We start from the raw sequence: 26,521 nt of genomic DNA on the forward strand, positions 1-26,521 counted from the left end.
CAAATACAGGGGTTTTAAAAGGCGACAAACACACACAGATACGTTAGGTAGGTGGGAATTTTTCGAAAAAATAGTGTAGAAAAGTTTAGAAATTTCAAACAAATTTTTTTTATGAGACTATATCAAAAACTAACAAAGTTAGTGTCACCACAGAATCATACAACGGGTATTTTTGTTTCAAAGAATGAACAGTTAAAAAACAAAAGGAATGAGCACTGGAGGATAAAAAAACTGTATTAAGTACATCACTTTAACATGTATAATTTACATTTGGTACACAGTACAATGAAAATCAATCAGTGGAATAAAACAGTCACAATTATTACCATCAAAGAGGAATGAAACAACAGCTTGACAGGTAGTGATTGTGTAGAGTCATGATGTCCAGCAGAGGGCAGTGTCCCAGAGGACAGGACAGACCTGACAGATAAACACATACTGTCTCTGTCTTCTCCACATGTTTATGTTGAGAATCAATGCAAACATGTAAAATGACCCTTTCAGAGCAAGTCTTAATCACAGACCTTTGCATATGTGTTTAATATGATGTGATGCCAGAAACAATGCTGATAATCCACCAGAACTTCCTCGCTGTTACAACATTGGAAAACTCTCTATATTAGTATTTATTATAGGAACTACAGAATGAGTGAGACGAATGACAGAAAGAATAATGGAGTGTGGAGAGAGAGTGAGAGACAATGGGGAGAGAGGAAGAAAGGGGAGAGAAAGGAGAAGTCCAGAGAGAAAGAAAGATGACATAGAGGCGAGGGACATGACGGAGAGGGATGGGCCACTTCTGATTATTTCTGTTTATCCTGGGCAAGAAATTCAAGTGGCTGCTTTCTTTGTCTGTTCCTCAGATCATGTGACCAGGAGACTGCTGGTTCAAATCTCCAGACTGCGTTACAAAATCTGGACAGGCAGGGAAAGCCTGAGCAACCGCTGCTAAGGAGACCTAATGGAGTTCAGCCTAATAAAAAAATAAAAAAAAGGTTCAATTGTTAAAATGCACATTATTGTTCCAAAATCTGAATCTTTTTTTTTTTTTTTTTTTTACTAAACTTTGCGATTGCAATGAGTTGCAATACATGCAGACACAACTTTTTGTACATAATAAAATTTTCAGCACTTCAAAAATGTGTGTTTATGTGTAAATTGCAGCAGTCAATATTCTGATTTATATATATATTATTTTAAAGGGGCATTACATAATTTATGACTCATCAGCCTCTATCGGCAACAAAGGAATCAGCAGCTCTCTAAATATAAAAGTCACATGTTCATAATAGAGACGATTAAGCTAGCTGATTAGCGCAGAGATCCAACAGAAATCAGAAGTCTAATGGAGAGCTAATATATCACCGTGCTCAATACTGGAGAAATAAAACTGCTGAACAAGGCTTTTTATCCTTCCTAGCTTAGATGTGTTGCGATGCCGCTCACTCGCTCGTAGCTCCTCCATCACTGAGCAGCTGAAGGAGCCAGCAGGGGGAGCTGCTCATGAGCCAGAAAGTGAGTTTTGAAGCCAGAAATCTCAGCAGCTGGTGAGGTCATCACTGAGTCATTGGTATTGATCAACATCCCTATCAGCCCTCGCAGATATATTATGGTCATTTATGCAATGGATCAGTACAAAACTACTTAATGCACATTAAAGGATAAGTTTGTCGATTTTGGATCTACTGTATATACAATCTGTCTTTTCCATCCCTGTAGTACTTGGACCCACAGACAGTATTGTCTGTAGCTGTTGGACCCACAGACAGTCTTGTCTGTAGCTGTTGGACCCACAGACAGTCTTGTCTGTAGCTGTTGGACCCACAGACAGTCTTGTCTGTAGCTGTTGGACCCACAGACAGTATTGTCTGTAGCTGTTGGACCCACAGACAGTCTTGTCTCCAGTCAGCTGTCAGTTGAAGCTCCGCTGCCTCTTGCTGCAACAAAGAGTCCAAACTGTTTGTCAGAATATCTCCAGAAAAGCCGTTTGTGTCTCCACAGAGTCGAGAGGAAACAGACTCAGTTCCTCCGTTATGCAACTTTCACTAATCAGGAAATCACAGAACTATTTTTCTCTGCCGCAGCCCAGGCCGCTGTGGGGTGAAAGGCGGTTCCTGGCGGAGCGATCTGGTTCTGGACGGTCGGGTCAGTAGAGTTCGGTAGAAGACGATCTGCTGAGTGGAAACGGTGCGGTGCCGCGGAGAGAAATAAGTTAAGCCCTTTTATCACAAGCATGTCTCAGAGGTACGTCGGTCGCTCTCCATATCGTTTTCACAGACTGACTTTTTGGAGGTATTTTGACAAACAGTTTGGACTCATTGTTAGCAGCAAGAGGCAACTGACAGCTGACTCTGGAGCCAATATTGTCTGTGGGTCCAAGAACTACAGGGATGAAGAGACTCATTATGTAGACGAACAAAGTCAAAGACCTTATCCTTTAATGCAGTGGTTCTCAACGTGGGGTCCGGGGACCACCAGGGGTCCTTGAGGGCATCCCAGGGGGTCCCCAGCAAATTGATGAATCGTTAAACTTCATTATTTCATTTACAAGAACAATTAAAGAATGTAGGAGACTGACTATTTTGATCATAGTTTCACTGTTATCTCTCTCCCTACAATACAGATAGTCATGGAGTTCTGGACAAAATCATATTTAACAATAAAAATATTCTCAGATTTGGGTCTGAGGGACAAAATCGCATCAAATGGGGGTCCGTGGCCCTAATGTGGACTAAATTAGGGGTCCTTGATATGAAAAAGGTTGAGAACCACTGCTTTAATGTGTAGCTGTAGTTGAAACAAAGAAATGGCAGGTGCTACAAAAGAAACTTTACAGTATTCAAACGATGACTTGGTGGTAGACTGTAGGATTGGAAGAGTTTGGAGACAGCAGCTCTCAGGTCCCACACACCCACCGACACCTCAACTCTTCTAGGATGGAGGTGATGCTCTCATGTCTGTCCCAGCTGCCTGTCATGTCTGTCTCTCCGTGGCTCAGGCTGTGTGGGCGGAGCTGAGGCTCGGACCAGGGACGGTCTCATAGTCGTTGATTTCCTCGATCTGGTAGATGTTCTCCACCGCCGAGCCCCTGCTGTGCAGCCTCAGACTGGACCCCGAAGAACTGAACCGCACTGAGCTGCTGGACCCCTGGGGGCTGGGAGGGAGGGGGAAGGAGAGAGAGAGAGAGAGAGAGAGAGAGAGAGAGAGAGAGAGAGAGAGAGAGAGAGAGAGAGAGAGAGAGAGAGAGAGAGAGAGAGAGAGAGAGAGAGAGAGAGAGAGAGAGAGAGAGAGAGAGAGAGAGAGGGATCAAACAAAGATAGTAATAACAGTATTTGGGTTCGGGTTATTTGGGTTTTATTTCAATACTTTTGTTCCTCTGACACCAAAAAAAATTGTTCCCCTTTACTCAGCAATACAATGTAACAGATTATTCAAAGTGAATAAATAATTAAATGAAAGCACGATGGCATGATACCATTTGAGTTACTGTGTATATTGCGGTTATAAGCTCTCGTCCAATCACAATGTGTGGTTTTAAACACGTGTTTACATTACACTTTACATTACAGCACGGTAATAACAGGGTAATACCACCATTATTACTAGGTTATTGCTGTTTATTTAATGGTTATGTAATATCAACATTATTGCATTGTAATTACTTAATATTTTAGGTGGTAATTACAAGGTAATATTAACCATATTCCTGGGTAATAACTCATTTTTTAAGTGGTAATTATCAGTGTTGTTTCAATTCACCCTCATCTCAATATCTACATTAAACCTTTGTTTATTACCAGGAAACAGAGGTGCTAGTTTCTGTGTCATAATGTGGAATCAGGGCTGGGAAATGCAGCATTTCTTGTTCCTTCTTCATGTGACGCTCCAGGTCATATTCTGACATTTATGACTTCACATTTCCGCCATTTGTTGCAACACAACTCCCATCAGATATATGAAGTCTAAACATCTTGACCTAAACCACAAATACCACCCAGCTATCTGACTGATCAGATACAGACAGGATTACTCAGAGGAAATGCTGAGGTTTCCTCTCCATCTCTAAGTTTCTGTTACATAGAAACCATATTTCTACACTTCCCAGTAGGTTTTGCAATGGTTTTCTGTAAGCGTGAGAAAAATAATATTTTCCCATAAAGCACGATGTGATCATTAAAATCACGGGTTCCTGTGTATCTCAGTGATTAGAGGTTTGATACCATAAAGACTGTATTTTAAATGTTAAAACAATGTAATTACGCACAACATACATTGCAAAATAATGAGGGGAAATGTAAAATAGACATATACAGAAGTAAATGGGCTGTAAATCTAAATGACACTCATATTCTCCTTTAAGTAAAAACACAAAAATCACTTAAATTCCTACTTATACACCAACCATATTCAAATCAGCATTAGCCGTGTGGTTGGAGGTGTTGCTGCGTTTAGGGCTGTATTAGTCACTGCTGAGTTTCGGTATTAACACAACCTCCATTCTGCCACAGAGGGATAGAGCTGATGCTGACAGCGAGGTGGAGCGGCCCGTCCCTCAGCCAGTCAGTCAGCCAGTCAGCTCATTGTGGCACTGTTATGGTGTTATGTTTTGGTGAGTCAGGATTTGCCGTTTGAGGCGGAGGGGCTGCAGGAAAAAAAAACTGTGGTTTGGGGGTAAAAATGCTGCTGCGTGTTCACGGAAGGATCCTGATGACTGTCAGAACTTCACGTTGACTCAGTTTACCCACTTTTATATTTACGGGAAGAGTTTACCCATCTTTTTTTAGCCTGGCATAAATCTTTAGGACTGAAAATTGTTAGTGTACATCATCACACTCTTCTCTGTTATGTAAGGATACACTCTTACAAAGAATGTGTCACTTTTAACACATCTGTGTGTCTTCCCTGGGACAACACACACTTGTATTCCTTTTAAACACGACATATGTTAATGACAATACATTTTAACACAACATGTGTTGTTATTGTGTGTGTGTTGTCCCAAAGAAGACACACGGATGTGTTAAAAATGACACATCCTTTGTAAGAGTGTAGGGCCTTTAAAGGAGGAAAAACATAAATTAATATTTATTTTAATCAAAGTATTAGTAGTAGTAATTGTTTTTTGTTCCTATTGGTGGTTGTGATGCTTTATGACAATCATCACCTTGAGGTCAGAGTTCATCCTCCTCTTTATTTACCATGACATCACTGGGACTGATTGGAGTGATGTTGACTGTTTAACAAAATGGAGTCTGTTAACTACAACTAACTAATGAATAAGAAAACCCCAAGAATACCAAGGGCAGAATATGGAAGAGACACAAGACGTTATTTTCTCAAGTTGTTTGCCTAAATGTGCATCATTAGAGTTTGATGATTCTCTCTAACATGCCCTCTGTATGTTTATTTTTATATTGACAACAAACAAAATCAATAATTTGCATTAAATAAGACCAGGGATGCTGAAAATGCTCCCAAACATTTACTCATGGGGTACAAAACTTTGTAAAAAAAAAAACAAACAAAAACAAAATGAAGTTAAAGTGCTTTTGTAACCCGATAGTGTCATTACTGATTCAGTCATATTACATAACTTACATATGGAGCAATTTGTTGAGTCTCCTCCATCTCCGTGCTGCAGAGACACAGGGGGAAAATACACAATTACACTGAAGTGAAAATGTCAACAACATTTTACATATTTAAGGAGAGACTGGTACTGAATTGAAGTAGATTGGTCTAGAATTGAACTGAAATAAATAGACTTATACTAGGATAGAAGTGAATTGCTGCAATATAATATAACTTAATGCAAACAAGTTGAACTGAACAGAAACAAAATGAAACAAAATAGAATAGAGTAGAACAGAATTGAACCAAATGCAAAAAGAGAATTTCCCCCTTAGTGGATGACTAATCAAATAAAACTTGAAAACACTGAAGTTTCCAAACTTTCTCAACAATATCACATCTTTTAAAGACATGAGACTTTGACTGAATCGATACAGCAGCTCTGTTTGGTTCAGTAATTAATAGCTGGGTTTCCATCTAATTCTTTCCATACTGTATGTTTTTACGAATTATGTATTTATGTGTGGAGAAGAAGTGTGCTTCTACAGTAGGAGTCTTGCAGGAGAAGCGCTAAACCAAAAAACAGCAAAGTCAATAGAAAAACTTTGGAGACAACACACAAAAATGTACTGGGGTACACATCGTGTGTTGCGTGTTTCGGTAAGAGAAGCCTTCATGAGTTTGGATGTGCTGCCTCTCTCTTTTTGGAGTTTTTCTATTCAGTTAGAAAAGCTGAATGAAAATGGAAAAATTCAATAAAATTTCCTCAATATTGCAAAAAACTTTTTTATGCTGGATTGAAGCAGAAAATGTTTTGTCAATAAAGAAATTCTTTGCTACAAAGCGATGGAGACGCATTTGTCAAGATTTAATGATGTCGGCTTGGCATGATGGTTCAACAAATGGTTCAGTTTCATTGTACCACAGTTCAAAAGTGGCTTTGGACTTTCTGAAATGTTGTCTGTAAAATATGTGTTTTCATCTTTGGATGAAAGCATGAAATATCATCAGTCAAGTTGGTCAGTGTATAGAAATGGATCTAAATCGATCTCTAATGCACCTGATGTCACATCATGTCATGTCTGTCATGTGGAGATGTACTGTTCTACTTTTATTGTCTTACTTTCTATTTAGTTTTTCTTTGGCATCAGAGGACAGCAAACTAAGAATTTCATTTTCCAGGGCAACTTTTCTCTGCATATGACAATAACTTGACTTGACTTCATCCCAACTGATGGAAACACATTTTTTTTATAACATTTCAAAAGCTGGCATAAGATCAGCTTGGATGGAAACAATGCTACTGATGACAAAGACACTGACTGGAACTTATGAAGCCACGAGCTGAGATTTACTTACCGATGATGACAACTCCAACAACAGTGGCCACAGCCGCCAACACAAACAGAGCACACACCACGAACACAAGACTGTTACTGCTCTCCTCCTATGAAGAACACACACACACACACACACACACATATATAATATATATGTATATATATATGTATATTATACTAATGTCTCAAATGAACTAAACTCACTTACAGAAAAGGGGAGCTGTAATCAAAACCTTTGCCAAAGAAACCAAACCGTCTCTGTGTTTCTTACCTCCTCAGCCTGGCTGCCATGTGGACGGGAAGTGACCCAATACTCTGTAGAGTTCATATGACCTGCAGGAGGGGGAAGTGAAAGGTGATGTTTCAGTAACAGCAGGTCCAGCTGTCTGATTTTTAACAGTGTCACTTTCATTATTTGCATTACACAGGCTCAGAAGCAAGAAGTTAGTTGGCCTCAGCGGCCTCAACAGCGGCTATTTTCACATGCATGGGAAATTAAATCACAGTTACTGAAATTAGATGATGATTTTGATGATTTTGGTGCTAATCCCCCTCATCAGATATTGGTTATGGCGTCCATTCAGCCAAACTCCCAAAAAGTTGGAGTAGATTTGAGATTCTGGCACTTTACTGGAGTATTTCCATTCTGTGAGACTTTCTACTTTTCCTCCTCTACATTTCAGAGAGAAATCTTGTACTTTTTCCTCCACTACATTTATCTGACGGCTGGAGTTACTAGTTACTTTGCAGAATAAGGTTTTACACGCAAAACATACAATAAGCTCATAAAATATGTTGTATTGTTAGAGTTTAAACTCCCCAACAGTACATGGAGCAGTTAGACCGACAACATTAAAATACTTCTGACAGGTTCATGCTTCAATAATTTAACACTCTGAAAGAATTAGTACTTTTACTTTTGATATTTAAGTACATTGTACTGCTAATACTTTTGAATGCAGATATTTTACTTTTAATGAAGTATTTTTTCATTATGGTATTGCTACCATATTGCTACCTGGAGTATTGGTGCATTCCTTTGTACTCGTAACTCGGAGAAAAACGACTTCCAACACGGAAAAGTGCAACAGAACGGTCGTTCAAGTCGGAATTCCCAGTCGGAAATTCGGTAAAGATTCTTTCCGCCCGAGTTCTCCGACATAAACACAGCTGATGTCACAGCATCAATCTGTACTTAATAAAACTTTTTTTACTTTATATGTAGTTTTTGTAACGTAATTCAGTGATTTGTGCTTCGTTAGTAGATAGAAGTCTTTGCTGTATGAACTCGCCTGATAACGTAACTGGAGCGGTCAGATAGCTAGCGTTAGCGTTAATGGGTAAAGGCTGCTGTGTCCATGTTTTCCCGAGAAGACGCACTGGAACACATTTAGATCGGAGTTTCCGACTTCCAATGGAATGCACCATATGACCGATAGCTGGGTTACTCTGTGCATGTCAACACAGCCACTATCAGTTGTTCTAGTTGTAAAAGAAAACAGTTTGTCTATATATGACATGTTTTTTTTTTTTATTGTTTTTTTTTTTACAGTTTATCATGCTCCCACCAGACAAAAACTGGTTGGTAATGCTGGTAAAGTCGGCCATTTTAGAGGCTAATCTGGTACAACACGGTCTCACAGCAGTTCGTGAAATAGTCACGAAAATTTTATCAATTGGTTTGTATACATGGACACGATTTTTCAATTTTCTTCGTGAAAAACACGACCTAAAAAGCGTGCCTCCACCATGACCTGAATTACGTTCCTCCACCACAAATTTGAAAACGTAAGTTTTGGCAAATAAAACAACTTGTGTTACGGTTAGAGAAATGGTTTGGTCATGGTTAAATAAGAAAAAACGTTCGTTAAAAATGTAAATGTGGCTTACAGTTTAAATGTACTTTGAACACGCTGGGAATCGAACCCCAGTCGTCGGCATCAAAGGCAAACGTATACGCCCATCCGCCACCCCAAATACATTAGTGTGAAAGTCGTGCTGAGTGTCACGAAAAAAATGGAAAAATCGTGTCCATGAACACGAATCAATAGATTAAATTTTGTGACTATTTCACGAACTGCCGTGAGACCGGGTTGTCTGGTAGCTGGTAAAATGATGTAAATGTTTGAATCCACCAGCCACTTTGATCAATAGTCAGTACGGTTAATTACCTGTCCTGCTCCTCCATCATACACTATATAAAACACTCTCACTTCATATTTTACTATCACAGTGAACAGGTGAGGTTGTTTCGGATGTGTACCTTGTGTGTGATTGGACGGCGTCTGTTCTGTAGAGGTCACATGGTCTGACGCTCTGGATGAGGTTGGCTCAGGAGCTGAATCAGATACCAGACAGTGAAGATTAGAAAAGCTTTTCATATTATATTTCAGACCTTTAAAGGAGCATTAGGTAAGATTTTTACTGTCCCATAGCCCAAAATGACCATAATATATCTGTGGGGGTTGATAGGGTCGTTGATTGATACCGATGACTCAGCGATTATTTGGCCGGCTGCTGAGATTTCTGGCTTTCAAAACTCACTTTCCAGCCAAACTCTGCCCGTACATTTCGTTCTCAACCCAAAAAAAGCAAATGACAAATTATTCTTTAGCATGGTGATATATTACCTCTTCACTATATCGAGGGCTTGGAGCCAAAGAGGCGTAAGTGCATTATAGTAGATTTTACAGGAGAGCCAAAACAAATTTTGATCAAAGTTGGATCAGCTGCCGTTACCACATACTGAGCACAATATTTTAACTTTCTGTGTTATCAGATTGAGCATCACTACAAAAACAATACTGCTACAGTTTAAGTTGAATTATATTTGTTAACTTTTTTAAAAATGGCAAAAGAGTGAAATACGCCTTTTTGGCACAAACATTGTCCCAATACAGCCATGCAGAATATGGGCGTATGGAAGTAAACAATTGTAAAACACATTAATTTTAATACAAATCTAGCAATTACACTTCAGTCAACACTGAAATATAAAACAAGATCACAATGAATATCTTTATCTTGAAGTAATGCTCAGCAACTTTCACCAAGGCCTTTAAAATTGTAATGGAACATATCAAATTGATTGATACTTTTTTTTTGTTAAAAACTTTAAATAAACCTTTTTAATAAACCTCTATAGACATAAGAAACTACTTTTGATTCTAAACTACTACGTTTTTTTCCTTTTGCTAGTATAATACATTTTTGTAAGTGTCCCAGGACACATCAATAAGTGATGTGTACAAATACATTCACAGACTGTAAAACTCCTCATAACACTGAGGGAGAACTTCAGCTCCCAGCAGTCTGACTATCAGAGCTCATCTTGACCAGTTCACACTCCTAACATTATAAAATAACATTTTGAATCTATAGGCCTTAGTATTTCATGGGAATATTAACATATTTACATTCATCTAATATTGACCTAGAATATTAATTAGGATATGAATAGGATACTAAAAATTATGTGATCATGCTGCCATGCTAGCATTACTCATGTCAGCATGCATTTTGAGTTGACCTAAATGCTGTTAAAGTCCTCTACCCACAATGCTGTTCAGTGTCAAAAGTGGTTTTGCTAGGTGTCAAAAGGGCGTAAGTGCAGTTACGCCCTTTTGGCAGCAAACAAAATCCTACTTTTACTGTTATGGCTTTCAGTTTTTGTTAATTAAAACTTATGGGTCATGATTTAATTTGTGTCCTTTTGCCATCCCATACTTTCATATTTTTATTTCAGATTTTATTTCAATTATTTTCATATTTCACTGAATATAATGTGTGCATATTTTTTTTAGAAAGCCCTGCCTTTCCCATCCCCTCCTTCACACAGCTCCCTCACCACCCTTTATTATTTTTTTTTTAAAAGGTTTTCGTACCTGTCTCAACGGTCAAATCTCTGTGATATCTCAAATCATTGAACCAGCCGGGGACCTGCACCCTGCAGCCGTACCGCCCGCTGTCTCTCGGTGTGGCGTTCAGTATGGTGAGAGAGACGTCTCCGTCCCGCAGCCGGCCCAGCAGCTGGAACCTGCTCGACCTTCTGGTCTCTTCCGTCACTTTACTTCCGTCGGTGGCGATGATCTGGTCGTTGCAGCCAGAGTTCGGTATTTCTCCTCGCCCCCAGCAAACCGCCACCGACCCGTGTGTCTTGACGTTGTATTTACATGGCAGAGTGACATTCTGACCTGCATAGACAATCTTAAGACTACTGCTTTCACTGACTGGAGAGAGAGAGAGAGAGAGAGAGAGAGAGAGAGAGAGGTCAAGTCAAGTCAGGTTTATTTCTCCAGCTCTTCATCACAGCTTGTCTGAAAGGACTTTACAGAGAGTGAGCTGACCTGGATCTGACTAATCAACAATCAGTCACCAAACACAATGATGTAATACAGTCTGCAACAAGATAAAACACAAGGAAAGAGAACAAAGCTCAAGACACAAAACAGCATGTTGGAAAGACAGAACAGGCCGACCGAACCAACCAACGAAAGTCCTAAGTCTAAATGTAGATTACCAAGTCAAGTCCAAGTCAAGTCCGTCATTAATGTCAAGTCTAAAGTCTCAAGTCAAGTCAGAACAAATCAAGAGTCCAGTATCAATTTAATATCTTAAAGAAAACTAAATATCTAGGACTTTTCAATGCAATATGGTTTTAATAGGATAAAAACTTGGTAAGAGCATCATGAGTTTGATTTCTATAATCAGTTTCAACTTCAATAAATTCAATCATTCCATACAAATTCAGAAAACAGAATTTAAATTCAGTCGTCTGCCGGAACAAATCTCATCACTTTCAATCTGAGTCATTTACACAAACACAAGATCTCAAGTCAAGACTTTAGAAACCTTTTCAAGTCATCAGAGTACAAGTCAGAGTCAAGTCTCAAGTCTTCTCTTCAAGCATCAAGCCTATTGCAATACAAATTAACAGAATAAAGGATTACAAGTTGCATGAAGACAACAACTGCCGGTGGCAATGTTGCCCATCTCCATTTCCTCTAAAAGTTGCCTGTGGACAATTGTCTTTGTTTACAGTATATCTCCTCCTGTCTGTCCAAATTTAACAAACAATAAGTCAAAGGATCAATGAATGAATGAATGAATTAATGAATTAATGAATGAATGAAATAATTAATTAATTAATTAATGGATATTCAGTGTTCAGAGTGAGGAACACAGTACCTGTTAACAGACAGAGAAGCAGCAGGCAGCCTGACCTGGTTCCAGTCTTCATGATGAGATCCTCTCATACTAACACACACACTCTTTCTCACACACACTCTTTAAAGTCACACTCTCTCTATGAACACACACACACACACACACTCCACAAGCCCAACAGACGCTGCTGTATGAGTCATGAGGGGTTTTCTGCACTGTAAAAAATTACAGAGGATTTATCAAGATGGTTTTAAGATGGTGCTGTGCTGGCAAGGTATTTTGTTGAGAAGTTTTACTTTACTTTACACGCATGTCTCATGTCTTGTTTTGAGAAAATATTCATATGGAATTTAAAAAAGAAAAAGAAAAAACTGTTTTCCCAGAATTAAACAATGTTGATTCCCCTTCAGTTGACGGCTGCTTGGTCACTTAGGTCAGTAGTTCTCAACGTGGGGTCCGGGGACCACTCGGGGTCCTTGAGGGGGTTCCAGGGGGCAAATTGATGAATTGGTAAACTTCAGCATTATTTCATTTACAAGTTAACACAATTTGAGAATGTAGAAGAATAACTGTTTTGTTCATAGTTTCTCTGTTATCTCTCTACCTGCAATAAATAGTCATGGAATTCTGGACAAAATCATATCTAACAATAAAAAATATTCTAAGATTTGGGTCTGAGAGACAAAATCTCATCAAATGGGGGTCCGTGGCCCTAATGTGGACTAAATTAGGGGTCCTTGATATCATAGGCAGCGCCAGGGAGGGGCTTGGGGGTGCTGTAGCTACCCCTAGGATAGCCGTAGCACCCCCCTAGCACCCCCAAGAAATGTCTGGCTTATTTAGAAATTTAAATTTTTAATGCGTGAATACTATAATTTATAATATGAAAAATGAATAAATACATTAATGAAACAAACCGATTATTTTTAGAGTAAAAAACATAAAGCCAACACAGGTGATCTGATTCGGCCAATGGGCGCAGCACGCATTGAACTTTTGACCTTCCACTTCCTGTTAGCCAGAGGCCAGAGCGCAATATTAGCTAAGTTACCATGGATCGTTTTTTACTCCATAATTTGATTGAGTCTCCACATGTGGAGACTCAATCAAAACCTGGATATGAGAGTGATTGTGAACCTAATACAGGTGATATTAGGCCTCATGAAGGTGTAGACACAACACTAGTAGTCACTGACCAGGACCAAGAAAAGCCGGAGGATGGAGATGAGGAAGGGGACCCGCACCTGCCCGTGATATTTTGGTCTACCAGAAAATTTAAGACTCTTAGTTGCACTGTAAAATTAAATTGCACATAATGGTAAGTGCATGATTTTTTTTCCCCCTCTGTTGCCTATTATGAATTTAATGCATTTGGTGGTTGAGGCGCAAATTCTGACTCCTTATAGTTATCTCTATGCGATGCTCATTCATATAACATTAGGTCTATGGAGGAACGGATTACTGTTGATTCATTATTATCATCGAGGTGTTGGTAACTGGCAGCATGAGTTTGTGATCTCAGAATCTGAGGCTGAAATGTGCACAAACCTGCGTCTGTTGCTTGCTGCTTGTCTGCAAGCCCTGTCCGTGGCATAATTGTGTGAAAGGTGTGAGGTCTGTTGGCAGGCTTGTGAACCTTACATCTATATCCCATGAGCTGAATATCTCGCCTTGTGTTTAACACAGAATGACGTAGTAACTGTCGCGGAGCGGGTACTGCGTGTGTCGGGGGTGTTGCGGTAGAAATTGAACTGTGGCGACCGGAAAACTAAATTTCAGAGCACCCTCGCTGAAAAGTCGAGCAACCCCATAGCACCAGCAAAAGAAAATCTCTGGCGCCGCCACTGCTTGATATGAAAAAGGTTGAGAATCACTGACTTCCATCCACTTAAATCCACTGACCTTTCTTATTAGGGAAATGTCTTTTGAGTCACATAATAAAAGAAGTGAACAGTCTTTAAGGTCTTTCTGAGCGTCTGGACACAGAAGAAAGTGTTAGCAGAGCCTGATATTTTTTTACAGCCGGTGGGTCATGGGAGGTTGTTTCCAGAAGCCCATGTGGTCTGCAGAACGCACGCAGCACATGACTTCCTGTTTGCGGCATCTGGTATCTGCTACTTCCTGTGGCGTCTCAGCTGCCCATCCGTGGTTTCACTTCACTAAAGGCTGAAGGAGGAGAACAGAGCGCTGCACTGCAAAAAGAAAAAAAAACGAAAAAAAAAAAAAACATGTCCGTCTTCACAAGGACTTCATTTATTGGGATCTTCATTACTACTCTTCCTGGGGTCCATACAAAAATAAAGGAGAGAACATGAATATCCCTCATGAAGTAGCAGAAAATTACATACATACATACAAGACTAGACTACATTAAAACAAAGATAATAAAACAACACACAATTAAAAGCAATTTCAGTGTGAATATTTTTCGAGAGAGAGAGAGAGAGAGAGAGAGAGAGAGAGAGAGAGAGAGAGAGAGAGAGAGAGAGAACAGAGACCATTATGGTACATGCCTTACCCTCCTGAGCCACCAGGAGGTGCTGAAGAAGGTGTTTGTGTATGTGTGTGTGCGCGTGCGTGTGGTTGTGTGTGTGTGTGTGTGTGTGTGTGTGTTAATTTTGACTATTCAATTTGACGACTGATGTTCATGTCACTATTCAATTTGTGAAAAAAAAAAAAAATTGAAAATAGAAAGAAAGAAGAAATAGAACAGTCTTGGAAAAGAGATCTAGGAGCAAAGGGATCGGAGCCTAAACCCCACATGTCCTGCTTGTTGTCACCACCAGGGGGCGGACATGAACTGTCTCTGTCTGGCTGCGGTCTTCTGCTGCAGGATGGAAAAAAACACTGAGAGTCTGAGATGGAAGTTGAAATGGTCGTGACTCATGAGTCTGTCTGGAGACGGAGAACACATCTATAAACTGCTTCCCACCACCAGACTCTGTGTGTACGATCAAATCCAAGCCCAGGTTCATTTACAGAGAGTTTTGACAATCGTGAGCTTAGAATTATAAGGTTCTATCTGCCTTCAGGATAGTTCTGAGACATTGAGCTTCAAAGTTTTCAGCATCCATTGAGTTAAATGGAGATGGGCCCTTTTTCTTTTTTTTTTTTTTTTTTTAGAAATTACAGACTCAAAAATCATTATTTTCAAAAAATAACACCACACATATGTCAACAGGCACTCATAGAATAGGTTCATGCGACTAACTCTGTTTTGACAAAAAGGTCAGATAGAACCTTATAATACCCAGATCACGCAATGTCAAAATCAATGGTTTATGTGGATTTCCTCCAGTTTTCTGTGATAAATTAAAGGGTAAAAATACAACATATCATTACATATGGTATAGGAATATTTAGACATGAATTTCTTTTTTCACATTGAAATGAAATATGTGTTTTTTTTGTTTGTTTTGTTTAGTTAATTTGCATAGTGAGGAGCAAAGTGATTAAAGCCAAACTGATAAAATACAGTGATTAATAAACACAGACAGAAATGTACATGACTAACGTGTGCAGGTGAGATAAGCAAAACCAAACAAAACAAGCAGCCGATGAAAAGGAGAAATGATCATACAATGAATTCTCAGATGAAGAACAGATTTAAAGTGATGTAGAAGAAATGTTCTGGAGTCAGAGGTTCGTCTTACTTGAATATATATTTATTAAAAGGAGAGTCTTGCAAGAGGAAGAGATGCGCACAGCAGGAGGCTACGTACACTTCTTCTAAAAGAAAGAGATTGAACCAGTATGTATCTTCCAAGGACGTACAGAATGTGCTGACATTAGAACAGTTCACCAAAGTAGAGTAGAAACAACACGTTATGTCTTAAAGTGGATACAGACATCTTTTCAACTTTCCCCCCGTTGTCCCCCTCTAGTGTTTCCAAGTGGTATTGTTGTTTGCGCCGCTGTTGCAAAGACAACCGGATCGCTTTCTGTTAGAGCCAGGCTCTGTGCAACAGAACAAACCATCTGTCTGCTTATCAACTCCTTGATCATAACACAATATAGTAACTTTCACCACTGCTCATTTTAGAAAGGCCACTGCAAGAAAACGTGTTCTTTGTTTAGATTATCAAACGGACAATGGATCATTTGTTTGTTTCTGGCTGCTAGCGTTAGCGTTAGCTAGCATTAGTAACATGGCTAACGTTGCTAATGCTAGCAGCCAGAAACAAACATAGTTAGATGTTTGTTTCTTTTGTTCCAGAAACAAACATAGATGTATGTTTCTGGCTGGTCCTGGCTTCCTTGTAGCTCCTGGTTGGTTTTCTGGCTGCTAGCGGTAGCGTTAGCAACATGGCTAACGCTACCGCTAGCAGCCAGAAACGTTAGCAACATGGCTAACGCTACCACCAGCAGCCTGCTACTGTCCAAACTACTACTGTCCAAAGCAAGAAACAATCCCAATTTGAACTAGAAACCCCGATCTCAGTGCTATGATAGAGGGTAGTGTTTCCGCTGTCACTGCGGTTGTTCCACCGTCCGCCATTTCCGCTACTGGGGATAGCTACCTTTTTTTTCTTTTCTTTTTTTTTTTACTGGGGATAGCTACCGGACCTCTGTTGGTTGCGCAATGGATGACGCACTTCCTTTGTGCCGTAAGTCGAGCCTTCCTTCTCCCGGGAGATCGTACCCGGTGGCAGACAGAATTGCATAGTGAAAGCGAGGCTTATAGGGAACCAATCTAAACGCCAATGGTGTCATTATTCTATAGACATTACACTGTGCAATCAACATTTACTTCATAATGATAAGTTAAAGCAAAATAGTTGTCTATAGAGTCTGTAAGTTAAAGCTTCCATAGACATCTCAGAGACATCCAGGAGCCACTGTGACAACAAGATCTCTGGCATAGGTTATGGCACAAGGGTTACAGTGAGGAGACCATACATGAAACCTTACATATCCTGAGGTGACCCCAGTTCAGCTGTTAATATATATGTTGAATTTTCTTCCACAAATGATTTCTGATGAGTCGGTTGGAGCTTCCTGAGTCTCACCTCCTGTCTGCAGGCTGGACCCCCTGCAGCTCCACTGACTCATGTGAACCTCAGCAGGACTTCAGTCTCCTGCTGTGCCACTGATGTGACGGATTTGGACTTTGTACCTTTTAAATGGTTTTGAACGTATTTTGCTTTGTATTTGTGTTGGATGCTGGTTTTGTTTGTGCAGCTTTCATGTTTGGTTTCGCTGCTGCTCTCCTGGCCAGGTCTCTTCAGTGAGAGTTTTAATCTTACTGTTTTTGTTTTATTCAACCAACAACCGGGTTAAATGGGATAAACAAAATCAATGATATATAAAAATCAAAAAGGGATTCATTTAGATAAAATATCTCTAAATCTCACAGCGATAACATTACATCTGTGTCAGTTCAGGTAGAAAATCTGATTTGTAATAATAAGGTATATCATAGGAAGCAACTGGCGAAATGCATTGTTCGCTTCTCAAGTCTAATCCTAAAAAAACTAGAAGGGCACTCGGAGAGTGCAGACCTCCGCCAAGGTATTATTGCTCGTTTGTGAGTTGGATCCGGATCCGCTCCAAAATTGAATGGGTTCTTCCTTGGCCCATGCTACACCCTTCCACGAAGTTTCATGAAAATAGGGCCAGTAGTATGTCCGTAATCCTGTTAACAGACAAACAAACAAACAAACAGACAAACAAACAAACGGCACCGAAAACATAACCTCCTTGGCGGAGGTAATAAAGATGTAAGTTAACAATGAAGGCTAACAGTGTGTAAATTTCTTTTTATGGTATATCATAAGAATAACTAAATTTTTATAGCCCTGTGTTAAAACCAAATTTACAAAGTGCATCACAATCAAGACAAACAGAAGATCCAGAAACAAAGTTACACAATAAAAATATTTGCTTTCTCATCTCAACCGTCATTGTCCATGTTGTCGTATTGTCCCGCCGCCTACTGCAGCCTGTCCTCTGGGTTAGGGTCAGGGTTTCCTAGTCCTCTGTCTGACTGCGCATTGTTCCCCACCAAAGGGGGGACTATGGATCGGTCTCCGTCTGTTCGTTTGTTAGTCACACTGTAATGTTGACTTTGTGCTGCTAGGGGGCGGCATTGACAATGAATGGGGACTCAGTGGTAAAGCAACACAGTTAAAGTTATCATAGGTAACATAATAGTCTACACACGCTACACACTTGGAGACATCAGACTGGGTTGATGTGTTGAAGTGAGAGTCAAACCTCTAACCACAAGACACTGTAGTTATTGTCCAGTTGTTGGACTGTTGTTCTGTTATTGCATCATCACTGCACTACCACTGTGCCTCAGTGTTGACTACTTATATCATATTACCACTTACCTACTGTGCAATACCATATATCACTTATCATTTAGCATTTATATTATTCATAACACTCACACTCCTGGTGTTGTATGTTATATTGTATTATAAATTGTATTGTAGTGTACATTGTGTAATGTACGGATAGGATTTATTGCATATTGTAGTTCTTATATTTTGTACTGTATTGAGTAAAAACAGGACAATTACAGTTACTACATTTCAAGATATAACTTGTAAGCCTAATTCTGAGGAGAGTAGGCAACAGAAATATAAGGTCAATCTGTCCTTTCATTGTCCCATACCAAAATGCTTATACAAGTTCACTCATATTTCAAGTTCACTCAGCAATCACTGACTGACCCAAGGGTGGAACTACATCACTGGAGGAGGACAACATGTTTACTATTTGCTTGTTTAAAAACAAAAACACACAGCGAGGACAGAAGCAGCACAGACAGGGAAACAGGTTTTAGGGAATATGAATTTTGGCACAACAAAGGTTTGTTAAGGCTTCTGCCACCTGCCTGGTGCTGATGTCAACAAAATGGCTGCAGCGACTGATATGATGTCATGTGAATATACTATGGATAGCAACAAAGTGATAGAGTGGACTTTTTTTTATTTATTACCAAAGTGATGATATTACACTGGCAGCGTGTGTGAGGACAGTTCAGTGTTACAAGGTGAACAAAAAAATCATAAACAAGAGGTTTCTCACATTACCATCAGATCTTAGAAGTTAATAATCTACAAGAGATCTTTCTCTCTCTCTCTCTCTCTCGCTCTCGCTCGCTCTCGCTGCACATGCACACACACTACACAGAGCTCTCCTCCTGGTCAGAGAGCGTCAGACTCCTGGAGGTTTCTGCTCTCCGCTTAGAGCTCCACACTCCTGCAGGGACAGAAAAAAAAGAAAACACTTGACTCTCTCACTCTCTCTCTCTCTCTCTCTGTGTGTGTGTGTGTGTGTGTGTGTGTGTGTGTGTGCATGTGTGTGTGTGTACTGACGGTAGACAGCGACCAGCAGCAGAGCCGGCATGAAGACGGTGAAAGCCAGTCGGACTGAGTTTCCTACGAAGCTCTCCAGTCTGTTCAGCTGCTGCTCAGGAGACAACTGATCCTGTTCAGAAATACATAATAATAATATTTTGTTATTACTTTTAAGATTATTTTTGCATCTGTATGTAAAGGTTAGATGTCACTGTAAACATTGTCAGACACTGGTACCTTATGCCTCTTTTCCACCACATGGTACCGGCTCAACTCGCCTCGACTCGACTTGACTCAGTACAGTACAGTACCCCCTCAATGTGCCCCACCCCCCACAACTGGTCGTCATAGCGACGCCGCGACGCCTCATGAAACGCGACACACACAGCAACAATGGAGGATATCGAAGGGATGGTGTTCTTGATTCTCGGTATGTGGCTGTGAGTCACAGCAAGGAAACAGATTTTATTTCAGAACCGGCTGAAGGCAGCGAGACAACAGACTGCTCTCTGGCTGCTCAAAGGCCACGCAAGAGGGTAAGCTAACCTGGTAGCTAACGTTAGCATATATGTCCCGTGTAGCAATGACGATTCTCTCTGACCAATCAGTAGTCTGCAGTGTTTTCACGTCACCTTTTGGTATCTCCTCAGCTCGCTTGGAACCTCGACGGAGGTGCTACCAAAGAAAGTACCAGGTACCAGGTGATATGGTACCTGGTCCTTGCCCAATGGAAAACCAAAAAAGACAAGTAGAGTCGAGTCGAGTCGAGCTGGTACCATGCGGTGGAAAAGCGGCATTAGATATCTTAACCTGAGCCACTATAGGCCCCGTGGTGTGGTCCCCTGTGATGTCACTTCCTCTCTCCACAGTAGCATCCCTTCCAGTAAAACCTGGCAAACGGATTAAGAGGATTAAAACCCAAACTGCAGAATATGAGAGCAGCATGTGGTCTGAGTGGACCTGCTGCATGTGATCTCTGCATTGATCTGGTTGTAAACAATAATCAACAGTAAAGTTTTTAACTAAGAGTAAAAGGCGGGACCATGTAACCCCCATTTTAGCTTCTCTTCACTGGCTTCCTATTAGTTTTAGAATTGATTTCAAGATTTTGCTTTTAACTTTCAAGGCGCTACATGGTCAGGCTCCTACTTATATCTCTGACCTTTTAATCCCCTATGAGCCGAAGCGACTTGTGCTTCGTTAGTAGATAGAAGTCTTTGCTGTATGAACTCGCCTGCTAACGTAACTAGAGCGGTCAGATAGTTGCTGTTAATGTTAATGGGTAAAGGCTGTTGCGTCCATGTTTTCCTGAGAAGACGCACTGGAACACATTTAGATTGGAGGTCTGTAGTTCTAACTCTGTCTCTGACATGTTTTTTTTTTCATCTTAGAGGCTAATCTGGTAGCTGGTAAAATGATGTAAATGTTTGAATCCACCAGCCACTTTGATCAATAGTCAATACGGTTAATTACCTGTCCTGCTCCTCCATCATACACTATATAAAACACTCTCACTTCATATTTTACTATCACAGTGAACAGGTGAGGTTGTTTCGGATGTGTACCTTGTGTGTGATTGGACGGCGTCTGTTCTGTAGAGGTCACATGGTCTGACGTTCTGGATGTGGTTGGCTCAGGAGCTGAATCAGATACCAGACAGTGAAGATTAGAAAAGCTTTTCATATTATATTTCAGAGCTTTAAAGGAGCATTAGGTAATATTTTTACTGTCCCATAGCCCAAAATGACCATAATATATCTGTGGGGGTTGATAGGGTCGTTGATTGATACCGATGACTCAGCGATTATTTGGCCGGCTGCTGAGATTTCTGGCTTTCAAAACTCACTTTCCAGCCAAACTCTGCCCGTACATTTCGTTCTCAACCCAAAAAAAGCAAATTACAAATTATTGTTTAGCATGGTGATATATTACCTCTTCACTATATCGAGGGCTTGGAGCCAAAGGGGCGTAAGTGCATTATAGTAGATTTTACAGGAGAGCCAAAAAATCAAAGTTGGATCAGCTGCCGTTACCTCATACTAAGCACAATATTTTAACTTTTTGTGTTATCAGATTGAGCATTATTATAAAAACAATACTGCTACAGTTTAAGTTGAATTATATTTGTTGACTTTTTTAAAAATGGCAAAAGACTGAAATACGCCTTTTTGGCACAAACATTGTCCCAATACAGCCATGCAGAATATGGGTGTATGGAAGTAAACAATTGTAATGCACATTAATTTAAATACAATCTAGCAATTACACTTCAATCAACACTGAAATATAAAACAAGATCTGAATGAATATCTTTATCTTGAAGTAATGCTCAGCAACTTTCACCAAGGCCTTTAAAATTGTAGGCTACATGGAACATATCAAATTGGTTGATACATCATATCAAATTGGTTGATACATGTTCTTTTGTTAAAAACTTTTAATAAACATTTTTAATAAATCTCTATAGACATAAGAAACTACTTTTGATTGCTAGTATAATACATTTTTGGCTGGACCGCAACAGCGGGGCCAGCCCTACAAACGCGAATATCTGTCACTGACTGACTGACTGACTGACTGAGTGACTGAGTGATCAAGTTACACCATTGGTCGGCCGTGGCACGTGGCACAACACAGTATCACAGAGCCAGAAATTTAAGTTTCGTTTTCTCCGCCGTCTGGTTTCTCCGCTGAGATTGGGAGCCCGTTTCTCCCACACAGTAAGCAGGCTGACCAATATCATGCATGTAAGCTGAAGCTAAAGTAGAATCTATACAATTATATCATATCACCGTTTATGTCGATGCATATGCGCGAGCTCAGTCCATCTGAAGCCCCTCTGTTCTGTCGGGGGAGAGAGAGACACAAACAAGCATGGAGGTTTCATCACGCCGAGGGCTTATTGCCGACCTTCCCGAAGTTTCCCGGGGCCACGGTTCCGGCCAGTGCCACTAGCTGGGCGCCGATTTGTTCCCGATGATCCGGCCGAGATTTCGGCCAGGGTCCCGACGACGATGCGCCCCCGGTGTCCGGCGAACAGCGTTTTCGGCACCGACTGGCGCTTGGATCGGCAGGATCAATGCGGGCCGTGGGCGCGGTGGAGAGAGAGACGGGACGCGCTGGAACGATCAGTATGGACGTATGGACTATTATTCTGTATTAACAGTCTACAGCGGAGTTAGTTACACCATTGGTCGGCCGTGGCACGTGGCACACTCATACACGGTCCAGCCATATACTAGGTTTTGACCTAGTCTTGTTGTAAGTGTCCCAGGATGCATCACTCATTGATGTGTCCTGGGACACATTCAAAGACCTGTAAAACTCCTTAATACTGAGGGAGAACTTCAGCTACCAGCAGTCTGACTATCAGAGCTCATCTTGACCAGTTCACACTCCTAACTGTCATGGTTGTGACTTTTCGCCTTGTCTAGGTTTTGTATTCCTTTGTATATTTCCCTGTGTAGTTCTTTTAGTTCTATGTGTACCATGTTTCCTGTCTGCCCCAGCTGTGTCTAATTTGTAATCACCCCCCATGTGTATATTAGTCTTGTTCCCCACCAGTCTTTGTCGGATCATTTTTCTGTTACTTGTGTCAGTTTGTGTGAAGAGCTCTTGTTTTTTGGTTTCCTGTGTCACCTGCTATATGTTCAGTAAACACGCAGTCTTGGGGTTTTGATCACCACCTGCCTCGCTGTCCTGCATTTGGGTCCTCACCACACCTTCCTGTGACACTAACATTGTAAAATAACATTTTGAATCTATAGGCCTAAGTATTTCATGGGAATATTAACATATTTACATTCATCTAATATTGACCTAGAACATTAATTAGGATATGAATAGGATACTAAAAATGATGTGATCATGCTGCCATGCTAACATTACTTACGTCAGCATGAATTTTGAGTTGACCTAAATGCTATTAGAGTCCTCTACCCACAATGCTGTTCAGTGTCAAAAGTGGTTTTGCTAGGTGTCAAAAGGGCGTAAGTGCAGTTACGCCCTTTTGGCAGCAATCAAAACCCTACTTTTACTGTTACGGCTTTCAGTTTTTGTTTGATTAAAACTTATGGGTCATGATTTTAGTTGTGTCCTTTTGGCACTGAAAAGATCTCAGTGAGACCTTTCAATTGATATATAATACTCATATTCGCCCCAAATCGCACTTACTCCCCTTTGGCTCCAAGCCCTCAAATATGTTTCTGTTCTATCTCTGCCCTAATCAATAGCCAATCAACAGCCAATATTGTCTGTGGGTCCAAGCACTACAGGGATGAAGAGACTCTTTATACATAGGAACAAATTTGACAAACTTATCCTTTAAAGGGAGATTATTTGTTGTTGCAGTGGGGGAGCAGAGAAAATTGACTCTGACCTGCCATCCCATACTTTCATATTTTTATTTCATATTTTATTTCAATTATTTTTATATTTCACTGAAAATGATGTGTGCATATTTTTTAGAAAGCCCTGCCTTTCCCATCCCCTCCTTCACACAGCTCCCTCACCACCCTTTATTTATTTTTTTTTAAAAGGTTTTCGTACCTGTCTCAACGGTCAAATCACTGTGATATCTCAAATCATTGAACCAGCCGGGCACCTGCACCCTGCAGCCGTACCGCCCGCTGTCTCTCGGTGTGGCGTTCAGTATGGTGAGAGAGACGTCTCCGTCCCGCAGCCGGCCCAGCAGCTGGAACCTGCTCGACCTTCTGGACTCTTCTGTCACTTTACTTCCGTCGGTGGCGATGATCTGGTCGTTGCAGCCAGCGTTCGGTATTTCTCCTCGCCCCCAGCAAACCACCGCCGACCCGTGTGTCCTGATGTTGTATTCACATGGCAGAGTGACATTCTGACCTGCATGGCCGACAACCTTAAGACTACTGCTTTCACTGACTGGAGAGAGAGAGAGAGAGAGAGAGAGAGAGAGAGAGAGAGAGAGAGAGAGAGAGAGAGAGAGAGAGAGAGAGAGAGAGAGAGAGAGAGAGAGAGAGAGAGAGAGAGAGAGAGAGAGAGAGAGAGAGACAGACTTTTGTTATTTATCAGAGGTGTGACCAAATCAACTTTGCTCGAGTCCCAAGTCAGTCTCAAGTCTCGAGGCACAAGTCCCAAGACTAAATGTAGATTACCAAGTCAAGTCCAAGTCAAGTCCGTCATTAATGTCAAGTCTCAAGTCTAAATGTAGAACAGCAAGTCAAGTTAGAACAAATCAAGAGTCCAGTATCAAGTTAATATCTTAAAGAAAACAAATAAATAAATAAATAAATATCTAGGACTTTTCAATGCAATATGGTTTTAATAGAATAAAAACTTGGTAAGAGCATCATGAGTTTGATTTCTGTAATCAGTTTCAACTTCAATAAATTCAATCATTCCATACAAATTCAGAAAACAGAATTTAAATTCAGTCGTCTGCCGGAACAAATCTCATCAATTTCAATCTAAATCATTTACACAAACACAAGATCTCAAGTCAAGACTTTAGAAACCTTTTCAAGTCATCAGAGTACAAGTCAAGTCAAGTCTCAAGTCTTCTCTCCAAGCATCAAGTCAAGTCTTGACTTGTCTCCAACCGACACAAAATGCAGCACTCACATATGACATTGCCTATTGCAATACAAATTAACAGAATAAAGGATTACAAGTTGCATGAAGACAACAACTGCCGGTGGCAATGTTGCCCATCTCCATTTCCTCTAAAAGTTGCCTGTGGACAATTGTCTTTATTTACAGTATATCTCCTCCTGTCTGTCCAAGTTTAACAAACAATAAGTCAAAGGATGAATGCATGAATGAATGAATGAAATAATTAATTAATTAATTAATGTATATTCAGTGTTCAGAGTGAGGAACACAGTACCTGTTAACAGACAGAGAAGCAGCAGGCAGCCTGACCTGGTTCCAGTCTTCATGATGAGATCCTCTCATACTAACACACACACTCTTTCTCACACACACTCTTTAAAGTCACACTCTCTCTATGAACACACACACACACACACACACACGCCACAGGCCCAACAGACGCTGCTGTATGAGTGATGAGGGTTTTTCTGCACTGTAAAAAATTACAGAGGATTTATCAAGATGGTGATGTGCTGGCAAGGTATTTTGTTGAGAAGTTTTACGAGGTTTAGAATTAAACAATGTTGATTCCCTTCAGTTGACGGCTGCTTGGTCACTTAGACCAGTGGTTCTCAACGTGGGGTCCGGGAACCACTAGGGGTCCTTGAGGGGGTTCCAGGGGGTCCCCGGCAAATTGATGAATTGGTAACCTTCACCATTATTTCATTAGTTAGTTAACACAATTAGATAATGTAGAAGAATGACTGTTTTGATCATAGTTTCTCTGTTATCTCTCTACCTGCGATACAGATAGTCATGGAATTCTGGACAAAATCATATCTAACAATAAAAAATATTCTAAGATTTGGGTCTGACAGACAAAATCTCATCAAATGGGGGTCTGTGGCCCTAATGTGGACTAAATTAGGGGTCCTTGATATAAAAAGGTTTGAGAATCACTGACTTAGGGCGTTTTCAAACCTATAGTTCGTTTGCTCTGGTCCGAATCAGTTGATGAGTTTGTAAACTTGGAGCGTTTTCCCCTTGGTTCAGTTTCTTTTCACATGGAGAAAAATCCAAGCGAACAAAAATGCATCACTACAAACCACATGAGAACGTTCACTCCGCTTATTGGTCAGATGTGTCTGGGGTGGGAGCAAGAAAGTAAATACAGGAAGAAGGTCCTGTGTTCTGGACTAGTGCACATTGCTATGCAACATTTGCTCATAACTGTTGTAATTATCTGCGCAATATACCAGGCAAAACTGTACCAGCAGAATGCACTTCGAGGAAATGTCTTGAAAATGCTATACCTGCTGTACCTGCTATACCTGTTGCTATCACGTTCCCACCACAAACGAACCGCTCCAGAGTTCGTTTGGGACCGGACCGAGACCGCCTCCTCTAAAGGGTCTCGGTGCGGTTGTTTTGGTCCGATTACTGTGTTCACACCTGCCCAAACGAATCGCACCAAGGGGGAAAATGAACCAGAGTCCGATTTAACCGGACTAAAAGTGCAGGTGTGAAAACGCCCTTCGACCACTGAAATCCACTTCAATCCACTGACCT

The 26,521-nt window shown here is 40.6% G+C and overlaps 2 protein-coding genes across 2 annotated transcripts; both read right to left on the bottom strand.

Annotated features, from left to right (window-relative positions):
- Positions 1-230: 230 nt before the first annotated feature.
- havcr1 (hepatitis A virus cellular receptor 1) lies at positions 231-12,150 on the bottom strand. Its single transcript, XM_071534747.1, has 7 exons — positions 12,099-12,150; positions 10,796-11,140; positions 9,175-9,249; positions 7,183-7,244; positions 6,931-7,018; positions 5,599-5,635; positions 231-3,154 (listed from the first exon to the last, which is right to left on the bottom strand). The coding sequence occupies exons 1-7, from the start codon at positions 12,148-12,150 to the stop codon at positions 2,995-2,997; spliced, it is 819 nt and encodes a 272-aa protein (XP_071390848.1). The 3' UTR covers positions 231-2,994.
- A 7,003-nt stretch (positions 12,151-19,153) lies between these two features.
- Positions 19,154-25,355, bottom strand: LOC139657049 (T-cell immunoglobulin and mucin domain-containing protein 4-like). The gene is made up of 4 exons (XM_071534746.1): positions 25,248-25,355; positions 23,946-24,283; positions 19,406-19,517; positions 19,154-19,289 (listed from the first exon to the last, which is right to left on the bottom strand). Exons 1-4 carry the CDS (start codon positions 25,297-25,299, stop codon positions 19,213-19,215), a joined length of 579 nt encoding a protein of 192 aa, XP_071390847.1. The 5' UTR covers positions 25,300-25,355; the 3' UTR covers positions 19,154-19,212.
- Positions 25,356-26,521: the final 1,166 nt, after the last annotated feature.

This window comes from Centroberyx affinis, unplaced genomic scaffold, assembly GCF_046629955.1.
Source record: "Centroberyx affinis isolate AG114_WGS23_722 - 3 ecotype Tasmania unplaced genomic scaffold, CSIRO-AGI_Caff_v1 ptg002611l_1, whole genome shotgun sequence".
Lineage (NCBI taxonomy): Eukaryota > Metazoa > Chordata > Actinopteri > Beryciformes > Berycidae > Centroberyx > Centroberyx affinis.